The sequence below is a fragment of the Lontra canadensis genome, unplaced genomic scaffold, assembly GCF_010015895.1.
Source record: "Lontra canadensis isolate GAN:19392208 unplaced genomic scaffold, GSC_riverotter_1.0 scaffold1, whole genome shotgun sequence".
Classification (NCBI taxonomy): domain Eukaryota; kingdom Metazoa; phylum Chordata; class Mammalia; order Carnivora; family Mustelidae; genus Lontra; species Lontra canadensis.
The window spans coordinates 103,786,495-103,810,991 of record NW_022630995.1 but is presented as its reverse complement, the minus strand read 5'-3'; the positions used below and the strand labels follow the sequence as shown (position 1 = coordinate 103,810,991).

The 24,497-nt window shown below is 42.2% G+C and overlaps 1 protein-coding gene across 1 annotated transcript in view; it reads right to left on the bottom strand.

Annotated features, from left to right (window-relative positions):
* The window catches only part of SLC39A8 (solute carrier family 39 member 8), a 77,397-nt gene extending 56,058 nt beyond the window's left edge, over positions 1-21,339 (bottom strand). Inside the window, exon 1 of the mRNA XM_032860888.1 lies at positions 21,090-21,339. Coding sequence (XP_032716779.1) covers positions 21,090-21,308 — 219 coding nt within the window. The 5' untranslated portion in view covers positions 21,309-21,339. The remainder of the gene's footprint in view (positions 1-21,089) is intronic.
* Between the last annotated feature and the right edge of the window lie 3,158 nt (positions 21,340-24,497).

The window sequence follows — 24,497 nt, the reverse complement described above, 5'->3', positions numbered from 1 at the left end:
AGCGCTGCCACACCTCACAAGAGTAAATGTTACGTAGTAAGACTTGCTCCAGTTAGACAGCAAGCACACAACTCCTGGATCACAATGTAAAATTCATTTTTTTACTATAAATGGCAGTGAAGAGTTTGAAAATCACTGCCCTCAAAAATGTTTTAATTTGCATCACACATCATTAAAGACACTGTCCTCCATACAGCTGGGGGGAAAAATCGTGTAGCCAAAGGAACATACAACCAGTACTGGAAAATAGCTTATTGGAGTCTTGAAGATCTGTGCAGCATTTATGTAGAAATTTTGGCTGGACAGGTCGTCGTGGATAATAACATCTGGACACTGACAATTGCTCCATCTCCAGAAAGAACAAGGAGGTGGAGACATGACAAAACTCTAGGCCTCGCCTAACTGAGGAAGAGACTCTTAACTATGGAGAACAAACAAACTGATGGCTACCAGAAAGGAGGTGGGTGGATGGATGGGGGAAATAAGGGATGGGGATTAATGTCGGGATGAGCACCTGGTAATTGCCCGGAAGTGCCAAATCACTAAATCACACACGTGAAACTGCTGGAATTTAAATAAAAACTAAAAAAAAAAAAAAAAAAAAAAACCCTCTACACCTTGCCTAGAATAAGGAGAGAATATTCACAGAATCCTAGCAGTGTGGCAAAACTCAGTTAGTGGCAGGCCTGATTTATTTAAAATATTTTGCTATCGGCCAGCAAGTAGGATGCCCATAGTTTTACGCAGCTGCCTAGTTAGCTTTACAATCTCAATTTCCATAATGCTTTGATTTAACAAAGTTGAACCGGCAACAAAGAGAGCAGTTGTCTAAGAAAGGGTGGTGTTTCCCAGGGCAAGGACAAACAGGATAAGAGCCCAGTACCGGAACACCGAGGTGACAACAAAACCGGTGGAACCGTTGAGGAAGGTCAAACATCCTGTCAAACACACCCCTTAGGCTCCAAAACAAACAAGGAATAAATTATGAAACCAGCAGGAGCCACAAGGGGAGGATGATGAGCCTGAATAGTATGTCTTCATAAAACCCCCTGAGCTTTTTTACCATGTGCTTTTACATTTATGGACTGAGCTTTTTTCTTTCCATCCATTTGTTTTTACAACACCCCTATTCTCAAGAGTACCACGCTGCTGTTTGCTGCGGTCCTTTGAGCTATGTGCTCCTAGAGGCAAACTCCAGCAAGCCGACACCCTAATATTCAGTGGGTTGACGTCTTAAAGATATTTTCCTTAAACTCCTTGAGTCTCTTGCCACATTAAGGTGATCTTAAATCTCAAATGGGTCTTCTATAGAAGAAGTGCCAAAGTAAGGAACGAGTAGAGGTAAGGGGGTTGAGATTCATATCATACACGTGATCTCAGATTATATCTGAAATCATTTGGGGCACCTCGGTGGCTCAGTGGGTTAAGCTGCTGCCTTCAGCTCAGGTCATGGTCTCAGGGTCCTGGGATTGAGTCCCGCATCGGGCTCTCTGCTCAGCAGGGAGCCTGCTTCCCTCTCTCTCTCTCTCTCTGCCTGCCTCTCTGTTTACTTGTGGTCTCTTTCTGTCAAATAAATAAATAAAATCTTTAAAAAAAAAAAAAAAAAGAAAGAAAGAAATCATTTAACTAAAGAGTTTCATGGACTTCTTCTACTTCTCCTACTCCTTTTTCCTCACCAATTCTGACTAGCCAGAAATTGTTTTGTTTTGCTGTTTTTGCATCTTTCCCAGACGTATCTTTGTGGAAATGCTAATACAGGGAGGGGACGGGGCAGGGTTGAATGATAAGGGCCACTTCCTCCTCCAACATTCTGTAGAGTTAAAAATCTCCTTGTAATAAATGCCAAAGAGTCAGGCAAGATTTTAAATTACCAAGCGTGGGAAGCCTGGGTGGCTCAGTTGGTGAAGCAACTGCCTTAGGCTCAGGTCATGACCCCAGAGTTCTGGGTTAGAGCCTGCATTGGGTTCCCTGCTCAGCGGAGAGATTGCTTCTCCCTCTTCCACTCCCTGCTGCTCTGCCTACTTGTGCCCTCTATCTCTGTGTCAAATAAATAAATAAAATCTTAAAAAAAAAAAAAAAAGGAAAAGAAAGAAAAGAAATTACACAGTGTGGATAATGCTAAAGGTGCTGAACTTGACTAAATTTGGTCAGGTTCCTCTAAGCCCATGAAGCCTTAGTCTTTCATCCATCCTTTTAGGGCCTGCATTGTCCGGTTTTAGCAAGAATCCTGCTAAGTTATTTTACAGAGAATCCTCCATCTTTCATATCTGACCACCCTGGCCTGCCTTCAGCAAGAATCCTATTAAGTTTGCTCAACCCAAATCCCTCCCACCCACCCATGATGGTTCCCCATAGTAATTTTCCATTCACTGACCCCCACCTGCTCCATGGCTATAAATCCCCACTTGTCCATGATGTATTTGGAACTGAGCCCAGTCCTACACTGAGGTCCCTTCTCCTCTACTGCAGCAGTTCTTGAATAAAATCTGTCTTTATCACTTCAACTACTATTGTGCTATGCTACAAGTATCATAAGCATGTAATTGTACTATGCATTGCATAAATGCTTTTCTTCATTCAACAAATATTTCTGGAATCATAAAAGTCTGGGTATAATATTGATGGGAGGAGGGGAAGGTGGAGGAAGCTGAAGGATGACAACTAAGAAAGAAATCGCACAAAGGTAAGCAAGTCCTAAGATTCTCCATCAAGAAACCTAACAATTGTGGCAGAAATAAATCTCACACCCATATCCATAAAACCAGAGAAAAAGTGTTAAATTCATGAAAGATAATGATAAAAAAACTAGGAAAGTTTCTATAAAAGAGAAATGATATGCAGAGGAAATTGTCAAAAACAACTTTGAGGTTAGACCTCCCAGAAGGTAGACAGAGGATACTGCCACGGGGGTGACTCGGGGACCTCAGAAAAGAAACACATTTGGGGGGTTGATGGCCACTTTGGTTTTAGACATTTTAAGTAATAATGCCTGTGGGATACCAGATGAAAATGGCGAGGGAGTTTTTTCTGAGAAAAGTAGAGGCCAGAGATAAGGATGTGGCTGTCTTCTGTGAGGAGATAAGATATGAGTGGGAGGGGAGGAGATCATCAGGAGACAGAGCACAGAAAGCAGAGAAAAGCTTTCGGAACATTTAACTTCATTTGGGCAAAAGCAGCAAAAAGAGCCAGAGAACAAGAAAGAGCAATATAAGCACCAAACAGAAGAAGTCATCTAGGCCAGTAAAATGTAGTGAATGCCTGTTGGGTTTGCCTGTCTGAGATCCTCATCATCCAGTAAAAGACCACCTTCATGCCACAGGAGCTTCCTTCCACGTGATGTACTTGGGGCTGACCAGGGAACATGTCCGTTGTCTGGTAGAGCTACTGGAAAAAATCTTTTTGGACTAGGATTGCTATGCGTCTGGGATTTCCTCAGGCCATTTTTCTAGCATGTGAAAGAAGGTGAACTAATGCACAAAGACAGGTTTCCAACACCACTGTTAATCCCCTAGATATACCGGTGCCTGAAGCTAGACTCTTCACCAACCTGAGACAATGAATAGCCTTTGTGACTTAAGCTAATTCATACGAAGGAGTTTTTTAACCTACAAATGGAAGAGTCCTGATTGATACATAAAGTAATCATTCAAAAGACATTTTCAAAGCTAGGAAATGAATGCTACATCCAGAACCTACAGGGAAAACAAAAAGATAAGCTTTTCCACTCTTTCAATCTTCTCCAGTCTTCTTATTCTCAACACATAGACCATTTTCTCTAGTCAAATGGAACAGATTAAATAATACAGAACACTCTGACCACCTGATCCCACACCCATCGTGCCAAAGCCTTCACACCACACCAAAAGTGAAATATCATCCCATTCAAAAGTCACCCCAAAGATGGTTTCAGATTCTGTTTTTCCATGAATTGTGCTTCTGCGGAAGCTGAGCAATTCACGAACCCAATAAGGACACTGCTAGGTATGGTTGTGCTCTCTCTTACAAGGGTCAATGTAGGAAGAGAGAGCACCTTGTAATGTACTTAAACTCAGGGACACTCAAAATTATAATGAAACACCTAGTCCAGTCTTTTATTTAGGATGTCAAGTAACTGAGCCACACAAAATTTAAATATCATTACCAGGCCCCAGAGAAGCCAGGAGTAAAATTGGAATTAAGAATCCAAATCCGGGTGTACCTGGGTGGCTCAGTGGGTTAAAGCCTCTGCATTTGGCTCAGGTCATGATCTCAGGGTCCTGGGATCGAGCCCCACATCCAGATCTCTGCTCTGCAGGGAGCCTGCTTCCTCCCACTCTCTCTGCCTGCCTCTTTGCCAACTTGTGATCTCTCTCTCTCTGTCAAATAAATAAATAAAATATTTAAAAAAAAATTTTTTTTAAAGAATCCAAATCCGAAAGAGCCCTGTCTAACCCTTCTCTTTTAGTGACTCTTCTACCTTGCCTTGCTCTGCACACCTGTTGTTTTATAGCAAGAACTCTAGCTACCTTCTGGAACTTGCCATGTATGGAGCCGAGATGAAAGCCAAACAACTCATCCTTCCCCAGACCCCAAGTGAATGACTCATCTGCTGTTCTTTGAACGGGTAAGAGTTTTAATAAGAATCCAACGAAAATCTTCATCAGCGCTACTCTCATCAAAACCAGTCCCGCTCCTCCCTCACTGCCATTCCCGTATTCATTCACCAAGCACACGTCGATGACATCTTCTCTGGGCCAGGTGTTCTGAAAGGTGCTGAGAATAAGACATGGCTCCATCTTCAGCAAGCTCACCATTCAGAAGACAAAACATCTACATACAAATTTATAGCTATAAAACAACATAAGAAGGAGAATAGTAAAGATATGTGCAAGCTATTGTGAGGGAAGAGGTCTGGGAAGGCTTCTGGAAGAACGAGATACATGTGCTGAGTCCAAAATATTCGTTCAGTGCTTCTGCTGGCTGAAGAGATAAGACAGGAACCACAAAAACTTACATTAGGCAGAAATCAGTAATGCAAGTAAGTATGTGATCAGTTGACAAATGAATTTTGTAGACAATAGTTATTATAGGAGTACTGAGAAGCACAGAAAAGCTATATTCCTCTAATCCCCACATCAATTACAAAAGTAGATTTAAGGAGAAATCTGGGATGAAGAAATCAATATCTTAGAAAAGTAAGTTGTCCAAGATGAAATAACTTATAACTGTTAACAACAAAATTCAGACCAATGTCTTTTTTGTGTGTTTTCTGACTTCTAAGCCCATACTCTTGCTGCTATAGCCTTACGTTTTGTTGATTGAACATGAATAAGAACACAGATAATAAAAGGACCACTTAGACCAGGGTGAGGAGTATATTTGTTGCCCCTAAAGTGACTTGAGTGATAGAGTTAAATTACTCTTACATCATATTTAGTATTATACCCAAAGACAGCGCTTGAAAACACTCAAACATTAGCCAGGTTTTCTCACTGTGCTGAGAATTAAGAAGGATATGCATGATGGTTTTGATTCTTTGCCCTTCAAAGACCCCTCCTACCCATCACCCAAACAGGAATGCTGGGCACAATGACCACACCAGCGCAGCAGACAGCCCGGAATCTGGCACAGTCCTCTCTGCCACCGATGCCTGGCCGCTGACACCGCCATGAAGTTCTCCTGCAACAGGATGGTCAAACCTAGAGTACCTCTACATGTGCCATTTTGAATGCTTCACTTCCCCGTCACTGTTTTAGAGTCAGTGTTTTTGTAACTCAGGCGGAGAAGTCAACAGGTTAATTTATCCACCCGAGCTACCATCATATAACCACACTGGACTATGACACCAGTATGACTGACATAGGTTGTCAGAACATATGAAGAGGAGGAAAAGGTGAAGATCCAAAATAAGTATGTAATGGGAAAGAACCCTCTAGAATCCTAGAGATCATATTTACCCCAGTATTCACGAACCCTAATACTAATAATATAATATTGTGTGCCTGGCACACAGTAGGGCTCAGTAAATACTAGTTGAATGAATGAATGCCTAAATGCATGAATGAACTCCTCACTCACCTTTATGGTATTTTTAAAAGCCAACTGCAAAAACATTTCAAGTTCACAGTAGTAACCTAAATGAAATTACAAGAAAGTAAGCAAGTGCAGAAAGTGACATATACATAAGAGTGTTTCATATATGGCAACTAGCCAAGGTTCCCAGAAGAACAACTCAAATACCTAAATGTTTAAAGAGGAATTTGAGTTTAACAATGGGGGGAGGTACATTTCTGACCCTGAAACAAGTGAACAGTCCCATGCACCTGTCCTTTCTGGGGTGACTGCACAAGGTCACAAGCAGTGGCAGCACAGAACCACACTGGCACCAGGAGTGTTTGAAATAACAGTGACTGAGAACACCACTTCCAGATTTGTTACTGATGCAATAACGGAACAACCAAACCTTAGTCACAAGGAACGTGAGTACATGCCACTTCTGAACCTCCTTGATATTGCTCAACGCAAAAATGCAGTGAGTCACACTTACCAACATTCTCTTGAACTTTTCCCTCTTACTTTCCTTACCAAAGTTTTCTCAATACCATTTTACCAAGATAAGACAGACTTCTCGAAGGTTTGAGCAAAAAACATTCCAGATAAGTGATGTCTAGTTTTAAGAAATGGCTAATCAAGTGATTCCCGACTCTCTTTTCCTGATTCGTTTTTTTTTTGTTTTTTTTTTTTCATTTTTCCCTCAAGTTTTTCTTATGCTTCTTACTTATGCCACTAGAGTGCTCAGGAAGTCCCACCCGGAATACACACAGACACACAAAGATGCAAGCACACACATGCACATACGTGCACATGTTCACATTCACTCTCCAAACTATTCCTTAAGAGGAGACAAAAAGGGCCTTTCCTACATGTGCTATTTGAAGAAAGACACCTTGTTTTATGAAACACCATTCAGGGAAATAAGAGTATCATGAAACAATACGCATAGAGTGACATCATTGCTATGAATAAGGTTAGAGAAAACCTGGAGATGTATGCTTCAAAATCTTAACAGTGTTTACCTTGGGATGACGAAATTATGGGTGATTTTTATTTTTTCTTTTCTATTTCTCGATATTTGCCAAAGTTTTAGACAATATATATGTATTCCTATCTCAATTAGAAAAATAAAGTTAAATCATGGGAAGTTTCTTAAATCTCTACTTCTAGGTTCCTCCAAACACAATTAAGACAAGTTGGAATTTTTTCTTCTTTTTCTACTAAAGCAAAAGGAATTTTAGAATCTGTGATACACTTTTTAAAAGAGGTTTACAAAGTTTTCTGATTTTACCATAGCTATTGACATATTTCTCAATCCTGTCCCATCCACATTCAGTTTCTTAAGGCCCTCTCACCCCTAAGAGCCTGGCATGGTATCAAAGCACAGACACTCAGTCTGGACTCTTAACTTTCTGACCCTGACCTGTCTCCAGATGACAGAAGCTACCCCAGTTTCCAATCACCTGTAGGATGACTTCTTGTATTTGCTGCCAGGCTCAAAAGGTCTTTGAGCCTTCCTGCTCACCAAGGGCCTCCACTCAGTCCCTCCAGGATTGAGGTGTAGAAGGAATGACTGTTCTCCAGGCAGGGTTGGGGCAAATGCCACCAGGGGTGAGCTCATCCTTCAAAGTCATCTCACCACTGCATACAAGGAATGACCTTATCCATCACAGCCCCAATTTTATGACAGTCTTTTAGCACAGTGGTTCTCAAAGCATGCTCCAGGGAGTCCTAGGGGTTACCAAAACCCTTCCAGAGAACATATAAGGTTAAACCTACTTTTATAATATTACTAAAACTGCATTTTCCTTTTTCACTTTCATTCTTTTATGAGTGAACAATGGACATTCTGGAGGCTATGTGATAAACGTCACAATAGATTGAATGCTGCAGCATATATGAGGACACAGCTGTCTTCTACTAAGCCCCGATATTAAAGAGATTTGCAAAAATGTAAAACAACGCCATTCTTCTCATTAATTTTTTATCATGGATAAAAACAGTTGTGTTTTCATCAAAAATGTTAACATGGTATGGACTTATTAATGTTATTTTTAATATGTTAAATATTTAAAATTTTCTTCAACATTAAATTTTATAATGGTAAGTATCAATACATATCAACCACATTTACTAAAGGTCTTTGATGTTCTCAATAATTATTAGAGTACAAAGGGGCACAAACTTTTGTCTGCACGTAAAAATGACACAGAGGTTCCTATATACCACTTAACTGACAAGTTGGGAGCTTCTGGTAGATCTCACCTACTGTATCTTTCACCCTGTTCATCCTATATTCCCATAAGATGGTTTCTGCAGATGTTTATTGTCACTCTTCTACTCAAACTGGCTCCCCACACAAAAACAAGAAACTTCTCTTCTGCCAAGAGTCTAAAATCCCAACACTGAAGAACTTCAATTATCTATCTCCAATCTTCCTTTATCCCTCTACCAACCTGAAAAGCGTATCTGAACTCTCTATTCTAATAAAAAGTTTTAGTAAGTCTTATAATATACCTTCACTGTGACCTTGTAGGCCCTGCACCCCCCACTTAGAACGCTGATGTTATCTCCTCTTGAAGAACCAACTCCTATCTGTGCTAACATTTGGCCCTCACCTCCTCTGTCTAATAGGGCTATGCTCACCAGACTACTATGCCCATGGTGTTTTGGGAATTCACTGTGTACCTCCTTGTATTATCATCTGTTCATGAAATGGGTATCTCTTTAATAAGATCACATGAAGATCTAGAAAGGATGGATGTGTTCCTTTTCTATCTTTCTCAACCCCTACTGAGGCTTGGGACATCTAAGATGCTCAACTTATCATAATCATTGACTTGCCAGATTAAGGAAAGGAAGGGTGGATGAAAAAGAAATTAGAAACTGGCACACAGTACCTGAGTATAATTCCGAGAAAGACAACCGGATAACCTGAGAGTCATTGACCAGTCATTTACCTCTGAAGAGCCAAATTTTCAAGACACAAGTTTCTCTACTTATGCCAGGAAACTTTCCCAGAATGAGCCTGGTGTTGCCTTGATACTACAGGTAAGCTATACTGTCACCAACATTTCCAGCTTGCCCTAGAAATTATAACTATAAGCTATGGAGAAAACCCATGGCTAAATGAGGAAAAAAAAAAACCCCTGACAAAATTCACAAATTAGAAGAGATAAAAACTATTATATCCTTCTACTTCGATAATACACAGGTTTTAGTTTAACATACTATTTCCTTTATACTATTTTAAAAATTTTCAACAAATGAAGGAATTGCTGGTTTACCTTGAATTAAGTGAGACATCTAGGTTGATTTAAAGTTATGTCAGTGCGTCAGTATAAAATTTAGTGATAAAAGGTGGAAGTTTTCATTCATTCAACAAATATTTCCTGAACACCTACTAAATGCCAGATACTATGCTAGTTACAGAAATACAAAAAGTGATTGAAATGCACCCAGCCCGTAAGCGACTAAGATGTTTGAGACTGTTGCAGGGTTTGGATAGAAATATAGGTAACTACAGGTTGGGCTGATAAGGGCTAGGGTAGGATCCCTTAATGTGAAAAAAGGTTAATTAAGCCACCCTAAATGTATGGGATTGTCAGAGGCCTCCAGGAGAAAACAATATCTAAGCTGAGGTGGAAAGGGACAAGGACAAGGAGAAATAGGGTTGGAGAAACAGGGGGGTAGGAATATTACTGCAGTGCCTTAAGTATCAGGAAAGGTGCTTATATTTGATTCTAAGAGTAAGGAGAAGCGATTTGAGGATGGTGCGATTATCAGATGTGCGAATGAGATATTAAGTCTGGCGGCAATGGGGAGCACAGGGAGGGCATGGGGCAAGACTGACGGCAGCAGCAGACCCGTGGCAGGCATTTACTGAGCACCTACTGCATGCCACACACAAGACGGAGTGACGAGATGCAGTAACTCACCTAATCTCCACAACAGTCCCATCAAGTAGGTAAAATTACCCCCATGAGACAAGAGAGAACCCTGGAGTTCAGACAGACTGAGACAGAAATATGTGGACGTTACAGTGACAGGACTTAGGTGCAATTACGATAAGGGGGAGAGGGGTGTCAAGAACGACATCCAGTTTTCAGTTTCATCAACCAAGCAAGCACAGGGTGATGAGGATCCCTGAGACTGGCAAAACAGGATTACCTGGAGGTTGGGAAGGAGAAAGGTTAGAGTTGATGAGCTCAGTCTGGAACAAGTTTAGACCTGCTGAGTTGGGGAGCAGAGGGAGTTGCACATCAGTGAGCAATGGGGGTGGCCAGGCTAAATCTCCAGAGAGAAATCTGAACCCTCTCCTTAGAGAGCATCTACACACAAGTGACTACTGCAGCCAGAGCGACAGACAGGAGACTGTGCAGAGACAGTGTGCAAAATCAAAGGGAACAGGACTTGAAGACAGTACCCTGAGGAACATCAGTAGTTAAAGGCCGAGCAAAGGACACTGAAACTGAAAAGAAGCAGAGAGGTAAGAAAATCAAGGCACACTTAGTTTCCAGCGAGGAAAGGGTGTGTGTTTCCAGTAGGATGTGCTCCACACCACCAACACTAAGAGAGACCGGTAAAGCCTGAGAAGCATCCATTGTATTTAGCAATAAGAAGGTTCTGGGTAATGTCCTCCAAGATTAATTTCATGAAAGCTCCGGGGACAGAGCCCGACCACAATGTGCTGTGGAGGGACAGAAAGGTGCGGAAATGGAATGGAACTTCAAATATTTCCACTGTCCAGTTATGTACAGAAAACGAGGCACAAGGACCATGATACATTCAGGGGATTCACAGCACAGGGGCCCCACGAACACAGCATCTGCCCCAAACCATGAGAAGAAATGGGCATTCAAACTTGGATTATCTGTTTTCCCAGTCCAGTCTGGACCCTTGGTGACTTCTGCCGTATGACTTACTTGTGTCTCCGTTTCTGGGGAAACAGATTGGTCTTCATTCTCTCACAGTACTGTTTTGAGTATCAAATGCCGATAATCAGGAAATAACACTGTAAGGCTGAAAAATGGCTGTGAAGGAACTAACATCAGGTTTTAGAGCTTAACCCTGACTACTGCAGAGACAACTTCAGCAGGGGGAACAAAAATGGTCACTTTTTTCTTGTTTTACTGAGACAAGGGTAGTATCAGCAGAGAACACCTTCCTACTTCAAACAATGATGCAGGTCCCCGTGGCTTCAAGAAGCTCTCTCCCATCAGTTCTATCCTGACATCCAGGCACATGGATGACAGGAGGCGACACGTGGGTTTTCGGAAAATCAACCGGCCCCTTCTTGGGATGATACCCCTCAGCCCGAGGAACGAAAGTGGAAAGAGCATAGGTTCTGAAGTCTGGTCACCCTGCAATCGAATGCTCACTCTGCCACCTTGGAGCGATGACTCCGAGTGAGGTTTGGTTTTTTTTTAAGATTTTATTTATTTATTTGACAGACAGAGATCACAAGTAGGCAGAGAGGCAGGCAGAGAGAGAGGAGAAAGCAGGCTCCCTGCAGAGCAGAGAGCCTGAAGTGGGGCTCGATTCCAGGACCCTGGGATCATGACCTGAGCCAAAGGCAGAGGCTTAACCCACTGAGCCACCCAGGTGCCCCCCCGAGTGAGGTATTTAACCTAGCTAAGACTGGCCTTCCTGTAAGATTAGGAGGCTTAACGGGATGATGTATAAGAAGCACTGAGCACACTGCCTGGAACAAGATAAGTCCTCTGAAAATATTAGCCTCATTCCCCTTAGGATAGAAACTGCTTCCTCTCCTAGGGTGAAGGTCCTACTCAGAATATTTCCTGAACTGAAAAAAAGAGGGAGGGTGCCTGGGTGGCCCAGTTGGTTAGGCACTCAATTCCTGATTTCAGCTCAGGTCGTGATCTCAGGGTCGTGAGATCGAGCCCCGCACATAAGATTCTCGCTCTCCCGCTCCCTTTGCCCCTCTCCCTCCTCTCTCCCTCTCTCTAAAATAACTAATTAATTAATTAATTAATTAAAAATAGAGTACTTCCTTGACTGGCATTCATCCCAAAATTAGGAACAGAGCCAATGTCTAGCTTTTCTCATTACGGTGTGTAGGTTAAATAAGCAAAGAATATCCCTCAATTCTGAGGTTCCTGATCCTGAAGAGAACTGGATCAGGATTTGATACACAAACTCAATCAGCTGGTAGCATCAATAGCATGCATTCCTCAACAAAAGAAACTGTGTTTTCTTACACATGTATATAAAGCAGGATCGATCTGTGACCCAATTCAGAATATTAGCCTACGGATTCTACTGTTCCCTTTCACCTGAAGTCTGGGCTACCTTTCATCTCTCACTTATTCCAGTGAGACCAAAGCAGCCCCTGTTCTCTTACCTGCTTTCAACAAACAAGGCCGGCTAGATGTGAAGGGCCCTGGATTCTGCCAGCTTGTAAAACTCATACAGAGATCCTAAAGTAAATCTAAACTTCAAACTACAATTACATGAATTTCTGGAAAGAGAACATAGACTCCCAACCATTCACATTTCAGTAGTGATGTAAATTTTGGACAACAGTAATAAAATACAGCTAACTCCTAAATGTAGCCTCAGAAGTAATCTGGAGGAGAGGAAATGTCCATAGTCTGAAATACCCAATAGCATCTCATTAGCCTATACACCTAAGGTTTACATTTTTAGGAATTTATCAGGAGTGTTTGATCAAAGGGAAGCAGAAGCAAAAGGTAAAAGACTCTTGAGGTGAGAGTTGTCATGGAAACTAACACTGAAACCAATGCTAGACTGACATATTTCTCAATGAACTTTTCATTTCATTAATCCTTGCTGTCTTTTTAGAGCAGTGCTTTCCTCTGTAAGTTGACTGATCCTGGGGTACTCAGGCCTCCAGTAAAAGATAATTTTGTTAAAAATAGTATAGCTATACCAAGTAACATAGTATTATAATAACTATGCATTGAGCACATATTTAAGCCAGGCAATACGTGTTTTACATGTACTGTCTTACATGTTATTTAATATTTGAAGTAATATAGGCAATGACAAAAATCTTTGAGTTATTACACATAATGCAGTAAATATACAAGTGTCTGAAATACAGTGATTGCTCAGTAAATGTTATTATTGTTCTTATTTTTTAGTGGTTGTTTGAACTAAAAAATAAGAACAATAATAATCATCTTTTCAGTTCACAGATGTAAAAACTAAGGATTAAGGAAGTTAAGTGACTTGCCCGTGATTCCCCAGCTAATAAGTGACAGAATTAGAGTTTCAGCCCAGGTCTGTTTGATTCCAGAGGCCAAATTGTTAACCATTATGTTGTATTCTCTACTACAGTTTGAGATCTAAGGAGCTCACCAAATAAATCGATAACAACTCTGGATTATTTTTAAGCTGGGTTCATGGAACTAAAGCCTTACAGGCCTTATCAATGCACACCTGTTTTTGTTCTCTAGCCATTCAGTTCATAATAAAAAAAAGTCAAGGTATTAGATATTTGGACTTGGAAGGCATAATACTACTTTTCAGGTTAACACCTTTGATCTAGATTCACAGATTTTTGTTTTTGCTCTCCGTAAACTCCAGGCCAAGAAAAACAACAGAGGATCTTTGGAAGGAGACAGAAACCAGTTGAAACAAGGCTCTATTCTAGAGATTTTCTGTGCTCCCAAATCCCATCATCACAAAGGTAATTCAATGATAGTTTCATTTCTTTATAAAATAAATCTCAAAACCTGGCAAACCCATTTGGCTCCTGAATGAAACAGACAACTGGGAATAGTTTGAGAATAAATTAATTAGTTTCAATTACAAGCAGGAACCTACTGTTATCTGGAGTTGGGGATGGGAAAACTCTGAAAACTATAGTTTCTTAGGTAGTCTCAAGTTCAGTAACATTCTTTTTTTTTTTTTTAATAATAAATTGCACGGTAAATGATCTTAATATTAATTGTTTGCATCTAGCAATATGGACACTCCTTTGAGGAAATGCCACTCTGAATATAAGTAACTCTCAGACCCTTATTACCAACCACATTAAGCTGCCTTCATAAAGGGGTTGCTTTTCTTTTCCCTGAGGAATATCAATCCCTCTCAACTTCAGGCCTCATTTTCCATTCCTATTTATAGTCCTATTTTTCTCCCCCAACCACTACTATCACCAAAAGAAACAGGTAACATAGGGGATTCAATGTACATTAAATTTAAAGGGGAAAATAAAGACTTTTAAACTACAGTCACAGTTGAAACGCGATGGGGTTTTTTGTTTTGTTTTTGCTAAATTTTATCTATTTGAAAGAGAGAGAGAGAGCAGGACACAGGGGTGAGTCAGAGGGTGAAGCAGACTCCCTGCTGAGCAGGGAGCCTGATGCGGGACTTGATGCCAGGTCTCCAGGATGACCTGGCTGAAAGCAGTCGTTCTAACAACTGAGTCACTCAGGCACCCAAAGCAATGGGTTTTTATGATGGAGAAATGAAGTCCTAGCATCTCCCGGGATGGGTCACTTCAGGAAACAGGAATATGGCATGACTCCTGGAAAGCATAAAGCCTGCAAACCTCCCACCCAGCTACTCTACTCTGACCATCCCTCATGAGGAATAAAGATCTACCCCTACCAAGGAAAAAAGTTTTTACCTCTGCCCTCTCCCGTTCATGTGCGTGAGAGCTCAAGCTCCCTCGCAGAGCAAACTTGTGTGGTCAGAGTTAGGAATTCCACTCACCTACTCTTCCTTCATTGCTTCCTTCTAAACCAGCAGCACAGGCTCTCAGCAGTGTTCATATGACGGTGAATCACAGCCAGCCGAATGCTCTCTCTCACCGTCTTTGCCCCAGTGATTGCTTAACTATGCAGTTTTGCATTGTGCACCTTTCACGAGTTTCTGTCTTATTTCGAGTCGAAGCTCTCTGAGGAAAGGGACACATTATCACCACTGTGGTTTCTACACTCTTGGCACAAGTCCCTTCATGTGACTAAGCTATGGATAAGCTGATTGTGATCAATGATGAGTAACTTCTATTCATAGTTCAAAATCTGAAGTAATAGTTGCCCACGCTGGAGAGAGTATGATTTTCAAGACTATAATCAAAACATCTACAACAGCGTAGTGTTTAGGACTGCCTGAGGTTCTACCGCTTACTGTGTGACACTGTTTAAGTTACTTAACCATTCTGTACCACATGTTTCTCCTGTGTAAAATGAAGATAATAATGGTGCCATTATCATAGAATTTCTGTGAGGATGAAATAATACAAATAAATCGGTTAAAAGATATGGCACAGGGGCGCCTGGGTGGCTCAGTGGGTTAAGCCTCTACCTTCGGCTCAGGTTATGATCTCAGCGTCCTGGGATGGAGCCCCGCATCAGGCTCTCTGCTCAGTGGGGAGCCTGCTTCCCTCTCTCTCTGCCTGCCTCTCTGCCTACTTGTGATCTCTCGGTCAAATAAACAAATAAAATCTTTAAAAAAAAAAAAAAAGGTATGGCACACAGTGAAAGACCAGTAAATTCCTATATATAATTATTTATGATATGTACAAAAGGGTGCATATAACTCTTAGGGTAGTTATATATGGAAAGAATAAAGAGCATTTTCCCATACAGATCCCAATCATACCAGACATGGAGGCAAGCTAAGCTCTTGACATCACAGTCATAGTCAAATGAATTACAAGTGTCCTTCACTTGCCCAAAACCTCTTGGAAACAATGATCTAACTATACACCCTCAACTTAAATGAGAGGGATATAATAGGTGAGAAGAGATACATTGTCTTGAAGGTAAAGCAACCAGAGACCTAAATGCAGCCTCACCCTCTGTCTTGCCCTTCTGTCTCACCCTTCATTTCTCACCTGAACAAGCAAGCTAGAAGGCATTACTGGAAGACCCACCCCCCACCATTTCTCAGAACATGAAGGTCAAAAGAAAAAAAAGAAGAAGAAGAACAGATGTTCTTTCTCTCCTCTGTCCATGTCAGCAGTTCCCTCAGCCTCCCTCATCTAACCCACCATCACCCCCAGCCCAAGTAAAAGTACAACAGAGAACAACAAACTATGCATATAACACATACAGAATGAACACACACACACACACACACACACACACACCCCCCTTCTGTTGGCTACATGCTGCCATCCAGTAAAATAAAAAGCCAAGAGTTATCTCACTGCCTCTCCCTTTGGCATCATTAGGCTGGAAGCTAATAAAGGAAAAGATTTAACAAGAGTCAAAGACACTATAGGCAAAAGAATGAAGTAGAAGATATTTACTGGGGGAAGGGAGCTTTTTTGCCTGCTTTTCTGCAAGAGACAGAGCCTTTCTTTATGGTACCTTCTGACTGTCTCCAGGCTCCAACAATCATGACATCAGCAAACAACAGCAGTCTCCTCCCTGGCTCCGTCCAGACCCAACCCAACATATTCCACACTCTCACGCAGGTGAATTTTCTGAGACACATGACTGATCCCTATTCCACTTTCATTTGCAATTCTCTCATTAGACATATCATGCTATTGTGCATGATTATAATTATGTGTGCATACGTCATACCTCCTTCAATAAACTGTAATGCCATGGGAGAACCCAGACTGTATTACTCTTACTAAACAATCTTCACTCATTCACTCAAACATGCAGAAAATATGTGTTATGCACCAGGCACTATACCAGCCCTGAAGATGAGTCAGGTCATTCCCTTCAATTTTTTTAAAATCATTTGTGTTTACGTTGGTTGCAGGGGTTGGGGTGGGGGGGAGGGGTGTTGGGGAGAGCCATATAAACAGAAGATTGTAATACATGAAATTATTTACATTTTATAATATTATGATATAATTGCGATATATATTTTGATTACGCAGGCACCAATTAACATAGAATCACAGAGAAGGGCTCCTACTAAACCCTTGAGCAGATCAAGAAAGGCTTTTCAGAAGAAATAAGGTCTAAACTGACAGCTGAAACACCGGCAGATATACACGAAGAATCGGGAACTATGAGCAGCCCATTAAGACTACATGGTGGCAAAGGAGAAGGCTTGAAAAATATTCAGGAACCAGATCTTAAAAGGGCTTTAGCTACATTAAAGAATTTGACATTTATCCTGAAGGAGCTGAATTGCTTTAGTAAAAGAGCGATATGATCAGACTTCTACTTTAAAAATGACCACTTTAATTAGAATATAGTAGTCATTCAAAGTATTTGTCGAACACATGCATAGTTAAGTGTAAGCAGCATAATAAAAAAATATTGTAGGAATTAAAAAGGAGAGAAATCGGTGAATTGGTCCTAGCTGTGATGTCCCAGAAAGGTTTTATGGAGGAGTTCAGCTGTTCTTTTAAAACTGTACAATTTTGATAGGGTAATTCAAGGAAAAGGACTTTCTAGTTGGAAACAGGAAAGGTACAAGGAAGATACTGAGCTAGGAAGTGGCTGTGCAGAAGTTTCAGATGAATTCACAGAAGAGCGAATAGTTTAGTGCTAAGTCTGGAGGGGTAGGTTGGCATCTTAGAGCAGGGATGGGTGCCTTGAATGCCAGTCTCAGGATTTAAACCTCACCAGCAAAGAGACAGCCAGCTTCTGGCTGAGTTTTGAAACGGGAGAGGCATACCGCCAGTGTTGTATTGGGAAGATTGAGTATGAATTGGAAGAGGTTTAAAAACAAGGTCCAGGGGGGTGGGGTTATTATGGACATTGGGGAGGGTATGTGCTATGGTGAGTGCTGTGAAGTGTGTAAACCTGGCGATTCACAGACCCATACCCCTGGGGAAAAAAAATATATTATATGTTTATAAAAAATAAAATTAAAAAAAAAAAAAAAAACAAGGTCCAGGTAAACAGGGTGTAGCAACATAAAAGGAAAAACAAAAGCAGGAGATGTGCTGCAAGATACATAGCAAAAATAAAAAGAAGAAGAAGAAGAGTTAAGAGAGAGAAGTAAAAGCATAGGGTTGGGTGATAGGTGAAACAAAGGTCGCCTCACATACCAGCCTCCTACACCCACCCCCACGTCTCCAGCTCCCCTACTAACCCTCCCTGGAGGGCTGCCTTATCTGAATAGACCCATTTCCTGCAGCTTCATGTTACCATTTGGAGGATGAGAGTCTCCTCCTTTATGAAGCTGTTTAACCAGTGTCTACACCTAAGAACTAGGAGGTGAGGGGTTTTTCTGAAAAGAAAATGAAGAGAAAAGAATATCTGGAGAAGAGAAGAACATCAGACAAACAAAAGGTAACACTGAAGCTCAATTAGCTCAAAGAGTTCTGTCCTCTCACTGCTGGGGTCACCTCTTCTACCAGCGATTTGTACCCTCAGTAACCACAAGAAGCAGAAAGAGAAAACTCAATTGTTCTGTTGCTTCCGATTTGAACTCTGGCCACTTTCATCTCCAACAGCGACAACTTAATTTAATAGTATGTAGGGATACTGAAAAAAGATACTAGAAACCCCCTTCCAAAATTGTCTAACAAAATTCCACAGCACATTAGTCTATCACTCGAGAAAAGCTGACCTGAGAAACATCACAGCCCTCATCCGAAGGAACAATGTCATTTGTAAATAGATCGCTCAGAAAATTCAATAAATCCCTGGCTCATCAAAATAAATTCTGTTTTCCCAGCCTTACTCAAAGTCAGAAAGTCAGGCTTCTCACAATGGTCCCATGTATTAATTATTCTACTTTAAGGCAGGCGGGGAAACTGAAGTTGCATTCTTTAAGATAGAGATATTAAGGGCCAGCTGGGTGGCTCAGTTGGCTAAGCAGCTGACTCTTGGTTTCAGCTTAGATCCTATCTCGAGATGGTGAGATCAAGCACCTTGATGGGTTCTGCGCTCAATGCTGGCTCCATGTGGGATTCTTTCTCTCCCTCCGTCCCTCCCACTCATGTGTGCTGTGCTTTTGCTTTCTCTCTCTCTCTCTCTTCAAATCATAAATAAGTCTTTAAAAAAAAAAAAGAGATATTAATAGCTCTAAATTTTGTTCCAAACTGGATGGTGTCTGGCTGCAGCAGATATGAATGCCAGCAAATTAGTAGATTCTTTGTAATGGCATTTCATTTGTCACCATTTAACTGATGACTATTGTTTTCTTTAGAACTTTTTAGTGGATGTTTGTTAGGCCTGATTGCATGATAAACTTTCCTTAGCTTGCCTTTGTTTCCAAAGTAATTATGAGCCTCTTCCTCTCTCTTTTTGATGCCCACAGATGCCATAATGAAGGCAGTTAAATATGCAAACATGAGAATAAGAAACAAGGTGTCAACATACCTATAATTTACTTATTGAGGCATCCAACTTACTCATAAACCAGGGATCGTATCGCTAATAAAGTTATCTGATTTTCCTAAAAAATTTAGGCATATTTTCCAGTGTCTTTGCCAACAGATGGTTCAGGGGTCTTTTGTCACTTTATAATTCATCTACCCCTCCAGACATGATAAGGAGATAATTTAAGTGAAAACAATGTGTGGACCTCAGATATGCAGCTGCAAGCGAAATCGCCACACTCCTTTGCAAGCATATGACTGACCGCCCCTACTCCTCCTAGAATACTTTAGTCAGCTATTTCCCCTAATTGAAACGAGACTGCAACTAGACAGAAAATACTTAGGAAGGTGTTTGCTTTATTAAAATAGCTATATACTATGGGAGCATTTCAGTCTTCCAACATAGAAGTTCTCAGACATTAAACCAAAGGCAGTATCATGCCAGAATGGGAACTATACATAGTTTACTAAAGAACTTATATAATCAGACCACAAAACCCTTCCAGATCAAAGGCAGGTCGCTCTCTAACTCCCCTCCCCCACTCACCCCCCCTCCATGGCATCAGAAAGTTCTACTTCCCAATTATTGTATGTTTTAATTGAGGTAAGATATTTCTAATAAAAAGAATGCCAACCTAGCTATAGTTTTATTAGGAAGGATTTTACCTGATTAAAGTTTCCCTATCTGGCACCTAAGATTAGGTATCTAAGGATATCAAGATCCTAAATTCCTGAGTGGAGAATACATAATACGCAGTATTTCCCAAAACATCTGAAAACACAAACACTTTTTTTAACAGAAACTAGCATATCGCCCAGAAGTGGCAAACACTATGCAAAATACTGCATACTGCCATTCATCATCAGTTGTCACTGGAACAAGAGCAGAAGGAAAAAAAAAAAAAGTCAAAGCACTGAGTGAACTAAATTTTTAGAAGTGGTGAGGAGTTCTGCAAAGGATGCTAAAAGCACACTTTGCCTACCTTGCAGTTTTAAGAAATAATCACAGAATATCTTATTATGGAGGTGACTAGGAATCTATAATGGCATCTTCTTCTTCTTCTTCCTTTTTTTTTTTTTTTGGAAACTAATAGGTATGACCTTAAAATTCTCCCAGGTAGCTCATGGCTGTCCTTGTATTCTAGGCATTACCGAATGTCTAACTAATACTGTGTATACATACTGAGATATATATATTTTTAATTTTGAATGAAAATTAGAATCAAACACTTGACCTGATCAATGATTAAAAACAAAGGCTCTAAGCCTAGTCCAGGCACCAACTGGGTATGTGATCTTGGTCAGGGCCTCCTTGGTTTCCTGATCTCTGTACAATGGACCCCCCAGCTCTATAAGCCTCGTGAAACCCACCCAGGAAAGACAACTGCATCGTGTCTCCTTGGCAGTTCTTACCCATCAAGCAACTGTTGATGAGGGCGGGTTGTGAGCCACTATCTTTGCAAGGAAGATTTAGGTCCGCTGTTCCAATAGAAAAGCACCTCATAAGGTGCTTCCAGCCCTCAACTACTTCATAAACTCTTCTCTAAAATTGTATAACCACAAGGACCTCTCAGCTCATTAGGAGTAAAACTGCAACTTCTAGCTCCCTCAACAACACGAGCTTTATAAAAGCCCGGTGGAAGAAAAACCCAGTGTGGTGAAAACCAAGTGCCACCAATGAGTCACCGCCTCACGCTTGAAAAATGCCACGCTATTCTGCCTCCCTCACTTCTCCCAAACAAATAGTGTTCTCATACAAATGAAAGTTCACGGCCACCGAGGGCCTGGCAGGGCCGCGGGGGGGCCCCCGCCGTACCTGGTTGAAGTGCAGCGGGACGGGCTCGGCGACACCCTTCTGGGGGGCGGCTCCCAGCTGCTCCAGCAGGCGCGCGAGCTGCGCCGCCGACAGGCTCCGATTCGCGCCGAACACGCTCAGCACATCCTCGCTAAAGGCGAGCCCGGGCCCCACCGCCGTGCCTCCGACGCCCGCGGCCGCCAGCAGTAGGAGCCCGGCCACCGCCCGGCCCGGGACCATCCCGGCCGGGGCTGCCTCTCGAGGACCTGAAACGGGCTGAAGCGCACCGGGACGCTCTGGCCGCACCGGCGTCGGTGCCCGAGGGCGCGCGGATCAGGCGTGGTCCACGCGGGTCCGAGTCAGCGGTGGCGAGGGCGCCCCTGGTCCTCCGCCGCCTTCGGAAGAGCAGCAGCCCGCAACCTGCGGGGCATTGAAGTGCAGGTGGAGCAGGGGTGGGGAGCAATAAGCTGAGTGGGCCCCCGGGCCTCCTGGAGAGCCTAAGATAAAGAGGACAAAGGGGGACAGAGATAAAGGCCAGCGGGCCACCCACCGGCCAGCCCCCGGAGCAGGGCCTTGCGGGAGCCCTCGGACGCCCAGCCAGGCAGGGGGCCAACTGCTCCCGAGCCAGGTTTGCGAACGTCCCAGGATTTGCATAGCGTGGTGACACAGGCTCCTCCCGGATAGAAAGCCCCAAACCAAACAATTTCTTTAGGAAGAACGAAAACCGCTCTCACTAGAGAACCTCACCTCTTCTTCCTGTCTTGGGGCTAAATTCCCTCAGAGCAAACTTAGACGGCGTGAGACAGTCCCCACGGAGCTGCGGGAAATAGCCCCTTCGGAGTCCTGGACTTTGCGTCTCTGCGGGACCCTCCCTCTCCCACACCTCTTCGCTGGGCTTGGCAAACCGTGGCCTGCTAATCTCTCACCTCGCCTGTCTGTTTCTGTCTCTGCGTCTCTGACTGTGTCCACGTGAGTCTCAGTCTTTCCCTCTTTCTCTCTGTCTCTCTCTGTCTCTCTCTCAACACTATCTCTGGCAAGTCAGCTCTGAAACTCCGAGATCCGGCCCTACGCCCTTTACAGATAAGAGGCAGGCCCTGTCCCCGCCTCTCTGGCACGTGGTGACACGCACTCCCCCAGCCTGAACTCCCGCGCTCCTCCGGGCCGCGGCGCAGAGCCCCTGGCGTTGGCGCATTCCTCACCCGACCAGGCTCTCCACCCTCACCCCGGGGGGTTACCTGAACGCCACGTTTGTGTCGGTGTCCCCAGCCTCCTTTCTGGTCTCGGTGGTCTCTTTGTTACCTTGATGAAACCAGCTTCCTGGAATAGAGTCACCCCATGCATTGTCTAAGAGATTAGCAGGAATTGCTTTTTTGTGTTACTTGGTAAACTCCGAGGAAAAAAAGGAAACCAGATCTCCAGCGTGGTGGCGGGCGAACTGAGCCTGCACTGCCCAGGTCGGCCCTTCCTGACGCCGCACAGGATATCCGCAGATCAGAATGAATGTTTGTTTGTTCAAATGAGGGTTCAAGAAAAGCTGACTTAGGTGTGAGATCAACAAGCTTGTGCAAAGTGAATGCGGTGTTTGGGGACAAAGGTTGTGTCTAGTGGATGTAATTGTCCCGAAATAAAGTAAATCTTGGTTCGCTGCTACATGGCTAAGGACAATAAGAATTAAAAATGTTGTTTTTGCCTTTCACTCGGCTCAGAGTGCACAGCAGATTTTAAGAGATACTAAGTGCAGATTTTAAGATACCCTAAGTGCAGAAAAAGGCAAGGAGATGTGGAAGGGGAACTTAAATGTCAATGTGAAAAATAGAGACAAGACAGAAAATTCCAGAGGGATAAGGTTCTAGGTGGACATAACCGAAGGGCTGTCCTATGGAAAATGTTTAACTGTGTTCTGACTAGTAACAGGGCAAAGTCACCAAGAGGAAGGTTTCCGCAGAATATAAAGCCCAAGTGCTTTGGGAGGTAGTGATTCCTCCAAGATTGCGAGTGTTTCAACCCCACAGGAGAATGATAGGATTCCTGTCTTGGAGGGAGATCAACAAAATGATCTTGATGGTGTGTCCCTTCCAATTATAAAATCTGTATATTTATTAGTAATAATTTATGAAATTATAATGGTACATAAAGGGCAAATGTCTCACCCAAGGGCCAGAAGAAAATTCATGTTGCCGTTATTTTTCCTTTTGACCTCAGTGACTCAAGGTGTTTCTTAGAAATTAGTGAATGCTTCAGATGGTTCATCCACATCCAGCAAGCTGTTTATTCCCAGCTTGAAATGCATTGATAAGATGTTGGATTTTCCACAAATCTAAATGGATTTTAACTAATACAAATTTTGTATTGTGGATTTTTTTAAAATAAAATTTTTGTATTAGTCATTCACATCTATATATATACATTTTGCCTGACCATCAACCCCAAAAGACAATAAACAGTAAAATAAGTAATAATCAACTTGCTCGGCAACTTTACCAAGTGCAGTTAATATAATTAAAGCATGCAATTAAGAGAGAGTATTCAGAAAATTACAAGTTACTAACTACCAAACCGGTAAGGCTAATTTCTAGATCTTCCACTCTAATGAAATATAATCACGAAAGTACTACTCAGATAAGATTTTAGGGCTCAAAATATGGCATTCTTTCAGCAATATCATCACTGAAAAAAGGACTTCCAGTTTAAAATATAAAGTGTAATGTTAATAGCTATAATTTCTCTCAGAAATTTGCCTGAGAGGTTAAGTAATTTCAAATGATAATATTTAAGGGAGCATGCCAGGAAGTCCAGCCAGGATACTGAAAGACGCTTTGTCTTTCTGACAATTCACCTGTGAAACTGGGTGACAAGTTCAATTCTTTCATCCATGAAACAGGAAAATTGGGATAGAAGAACAAGTATCCACCCCGGCCTTATTTCTAAATGTCTAATTTAGGAGTCATCTTTCAGAACAAAACATGAAACTCCTAGAAGAGAAATAAAAGTTCACTGACCCAGGGGCACCTGGGCAGCTTAGTCAGGTAAGGGTCTGACTCTTGATTTGGGCTCAAGTTGCAATCTCAAGGTTTTGAGACTGAGCTCCTCCCTCGTGGGCTCACTGCTCCAGGGGGAGTCTGCTTATCCCTCTCCCTCTGCTCCACCTCCCTCTGCCCCCCAACTTGTGCTCTTTCTCTCTCTTTTAAATAAATAAATAAGTAAATCTTTTAAGGGGAAAAAAAAAGAAAAAGATTCTCTCCCTGGGTCCCTCTTCTCTTCTCTTAAAAAAAAAAAAAATCAATTTGCCAATGGAAAGGACATTAAAAAAAAAAAAAAGAAGAAGATTTTATTTATTTCCAGAGAGAGAGTGAGAGTGAGAATACAAGCAGGGGGAATGGCAGGCAGAGGAAGAAGCAGACTCCCTGTTTAGCAAGGAGCCCAGTTTAG